This window comes from Nilaparvata lugens, chromosome 12 (genome assembly GCF_014356525.2).
Source record: "Nilaparvata lugens isolate BPH chromosome 12, ASM1435652v1, whole genome shotgun sequence".
In the NCBI taxonomy this organism is placed as follows: Eukaryota; Metazoa; Arthropoda; class Insecta; order Hemiptera; family Delphacidae; genus Nilaparvata; species Nilaparvata lugens.
This window is the reverse complement of record NC_052515.1, coordinates 19,364,821-19,369,049: the sequence shown is the minus strand read 5'-3', so window position 1 is coordinate 19,369,049 and position 4,229 is coordinate 19,364,821. Positions and strand designations below refer to the sequence as shown.

The window sequence follows — 4,229 nt, the reverse complement described above, 5'->3', positions numbered from 1 at the left end:
ACCTGGTTATTGTGAGGTGATAGAAATGGGACTGATTTTTTCAGCTTCTGTTGTATTGGTTCCTCTGTTGCTCTATGTTTGTACACAGCCATGGCCTTGAGAGAGCCAGTTGCACTGTCTAGTCATCCATTATCCGGACTAAATACCACAAGAACTAATGAGAGAAGCCTTCTATTTAAAAAAAAACTTGCTCTGATTAATTCTCATGAAATTCGATCCTGATTGAATTGAATAGGCTTTTGTGCTACTGTTTCAAGTGATTAGTGAGTGTTTTTTGTTATTCGATTTGGTCTGTGAACAATCCAAATCAGAACTTTTCTGTTTTCAAATGTTTGGATTAAAATTGGATCTGAATTCAAGTGTATGGAACATAACCTACTTTTTTGACTATTTATAGTGTATAAATCAAAATTCGTGGAAAAAACAGTTTCGGGCTGTGCCTGTTAGTCCTTCCCAAATCATTTTAAATAATTGTGTTCTGTTTATCAATAAATAAACAACAAGCGAAGCTCGGTGCCCCTATATTTCAGATAGAAATTAAATTGAGTCATATGTTAGTTTACATCCAAATTTTCATCTCTAGGCTTTTGGTTTCAAGCTAAGATCAAAGAAAGAAATCATATAATGGAAGTCAATAATCAAAATGATTGAATAATTCTATTCAGATTTATGCAAATTCATCCCACTTTAATATTTATGATAGTAAAGTTTAGGACATGAGGAATCAGCCACAATAAATGTTATACTAACTATTATGAATAGACTCTTTTGTATAAATGGACTTCCATAAAAGAAAGAATCTCACACTTTTGAATAAGTGAAACAAAAATTAAGTGTCATGCTATGCCAAAAATTTTAGAATAAGCAAGAGATAGATGGATACGAGAGTCATAAAATTCCGAATCAACTTAATTTGGAATTTAATCTTCAATTGCATCAAACAAAAGCAAAAATAACATGATCACTGCTAATTTGATAACTGTCAATGGGAAATATCAATCGCCAATGAATAAATTCGAGGTCGACTCTTAAGCCCCGCCCAATATTCTACAAAATTCTCTGCAATTGGACTACTATTTTATAGAGCAGTTCCAACACATCAATGATTATTCAAATGATTTGACTCAATAATTCTTATGTCAAGTTGTGGCCTAACCTCAAAATCGATTATAACAATTTTGGTAGAATTTAGATTATAAATGTTTCACAAAAATAATCTTATCTTTTAATTCCCAAAGCGAAGCAGGTTAAATAAGTTATAAGTTAAATTTTGTTGTTGATTCAACTCGATAAATGTTTTTCTTGCTGAATAGATGAATTATGTTTTTGTGTGAAGCTACCTGTAGTCCAGGGCCCTCCCGGGGCCCCTGGGTCCAAAAGGGCTCTCGTCAAGTCCTTCAAGATCAAGCAGGTTAGCAGTAGAATTTTTGTTGAATTTAACATTCATCTGCTAAAAATTGTTCTGCCTTTGTAATAATTTTGGTTCATTGTAGATGGTTCTGCGCTTTAAATAACTAAAATATGTAGGGGCGACAAGAGATAAAACCACTCGATTTATGGGTGGGTGCAATTGTTAGCAAAAAAAAGAACGAATAACTAACACTTTCAATTATGATAACATCACTTCAAATAAAAAATATATTTGAAATCGTTCACACGGTGAAAATACTTTTTAAGATTAGAAATAATAGAAATATGATTCCATCAAACAAAATATGAAACGCTACTCTCTTGGCTATGAGAATTCAATTTTTGTCGAGAATAAATGAATGGATCATGAAAATCATAAACCTCATTTTCTGTCCAGCCCATATTCTGAAACTTGGATTCCCTGGAAGCCCGAATTATTGATATATATGTTTCAAATTTCTGGCTCGATATGGTGGGGTCAGCTTCACGGCAGTAGGACTGCTCCAAAAGCTGGTTACTCACAACTCTATTGGATGAAACCTATTCTACCCGGGTATTGGGTTATACCTAGGTGCAAGTAATGGAAGAATTTGCAGCTTATATCTGATGTTGGCATGCAGTATCAACATCTTATGAATCTTCTCTCCCACGGCTTGTAAAACGAGCTCTTGATGAATGCAGTTGACGATCGACACCTAATCAACTCATTGTTGATAGAAGGCTGAATACAGTAGCCTATATATACACGGTTGAGTTGCCAACTAACCATTAGTAGGGAGTAAGACAGAGCTGTGAGGACAAATTGCGGTCTTACTCTTAATAGCTTCATTGTAGCAAGTCGCTTGTCATCGACTGTTCTAAACTTTTCTCTAATTTCCAAGTGAAAATCGCCCCCTAGTTTTGCGCAGTGCAATTTTCCAGTGTAGTTTACCGCATCTTGTTTTGTGTTCTACCGTGTTGTAAGAGCAGTTTGACTCACAAAGAAATATCAACATGAGTGTCAACGACGCGGATCACACCGAGCAAGCGATGCACTTGTTGAATGGAGTCGGTAACTTGGTGGGCAATTTCAAGTCGGAAAATAAGGAGAATGATGTTCCTATCAAAACTGTGAAGAAGACCAGAGCTGCGCCTATGCCGTCACTGGCTAAATTCAAAGTGGTAAGCAGTGACTTTCACCAATTTCATTTTTATGGACTGTAGATACTCGAATCCAGAATTTGGTTTCGGGAGGGGCTAATTGGACTTGATTGGCGGTGGACGGGTGGTTGACACAAAGCACTTATCTAGAAAAAAAATCAAAGATAGGCCTGAAATCTGCATGTTTCCAGCATTTTTCTGCTTTTTCCCAGCATTTTCAAGGACTGATAAATAGAAAATTTCATGAAACAATAAAACGTAAAAATGTCAGTGAGTCGGCTAAGATATTGAAAATATTATATTAGAAGAGTTTTGAAATAAATGCCTAGAATCTGCATGTTTCCTGCATTTTTCAGCGTTTTATCAGCTTCTTCAAAAACTAATTGACAGAAAATATAAAAATCTAATACAAAGGTTCAGCTAAGGTTACGAAATGAACTGTGTAAAGATAAAGTAGTGTGATTCGAAGTTACGTCAAAAATTAACCTGAAATCGGCGTTTTCCAGCGTTTTTCATTGTGTTTTCCTAGATTTCACAAGTGAATTGAAACTTGCTGAAGGGGTTTGAATTGTAGGTTGCGTTTCCAGCGTTTTACAATGTGTTTTCCTAGATTTCACAAGTAAATTTAAACTTGCTGAAAGGGTTTGAATTGTAGGCTATGTTTTGTTAGTTCCCTCCTTCATGTATATTTCAAAATATCATAATATGATGATATCATTATCTTAATCATCATGAAGAATAGATATAAATAATGAAATTTTGTTTATTTAATCACTCAGAATTACACAACTTTTAGAAAAGTACCACAGGCTAAAGCCCAAAACGGTTCAATTCTGATTTATACAACAGTCCAAATGTTAGTAGGCAGCTATGTGTTACTTTCACATTTTTGAGTTACACTCCAATTCATAATAAAAAACACAGATTTTTTCAAATCTAAAAATAATCAAATCAATTACAAACAATTGAAAATGCCCAAACTTTGAAGGAATTATAATGTCTCTATGTGGGTATTCACTAAATTTTTCATTAATCTGATTGAAGAAGAGATTTTTGCAACCCTGCGCTTCATAATTATTGGAACTATTACGTGATTGAATCGAATCTGAATGTCTCGATTGGATATTTGACAGAGGGAAGTAAGCTCAAGAAATAACCTTGCTGGTCTGAAACCTGGATGGATAATCCAGCTGGGGGTCCTGCCTGACTAGACGGTTCGACTGGCTAGATCTGGTTTAATTACAATATTATCTTGATTGGGGACTAGCATAGCCAGTGAGTCTAACCTTTCAATCACGTAGCGTTACTCGTTTTTGCAAGCAAAAGACAATCGTTCAGCATGTATCCAATGGAGACAATTCACACAAGAAACATTATGAGTGATGATTCTGTGCTTGAATGATGTCGAAAAATTATTAAAGACATCAGTTGAAATGACTTCCGGAATCGACATCCTATAATATTGAGCGAGCAATTTTTGTATTTTCATATTTGGTTATTTATATTTATTTCTGGTTACGGATCTCGTAAACGGCTCTAACGAAATTCGGAATATAGTAGGTTTATGATATTAATTCGACACTAGGTCTCATCCCTGGGAAAACTCGCTGAACGACATTGAAAGGATAATTCATTCTTGGAAAAACAGCTGAGACTTTCTTCGACTGTGGATAATAAAA

General features: G+C 34.9%; 2 protein-coding genes across 2 annotated transcripts in view; both read left to right on the top strand.

Moving 5' to 3' along the window:
• LOC120353930 (calpain-A-like) overlaps positions 1–1,474 on the top strand; it is a 28,105-nt gene extending 26,631 nt beyond the window's left edge. The window contains exon 7 of the mRNA XM_039439477.1: positions 1,337–1,474. Coding sequence (XP_039295411.1) covers positions 1,337–1,474 — 138 coding nt within the window. The remainder of the gene's footprint in view (positions 1–1,336) is intronic.
• A 720-nt stretch (positions 1,475–2,194) lies between these two features.
• LOC111051504 (calpain-A-like) overlaps positions 2,195–4,229 on the top strand; it is a 62,984-nt gene continuing 60,949 nt past the window's right edge. The window contains exon 1 of the mRNA XM_039439079.1: positions 2,195–2,571. Within this exon, the coding sequence (XP_039295013.1) occupies positions 2,404–2,571 (168 nt within the window). The 5' untranslated portion in view covers positions 2,195–2,403. The remainder of the gene's footprint in view (positions 2,572–4,229) is intronic.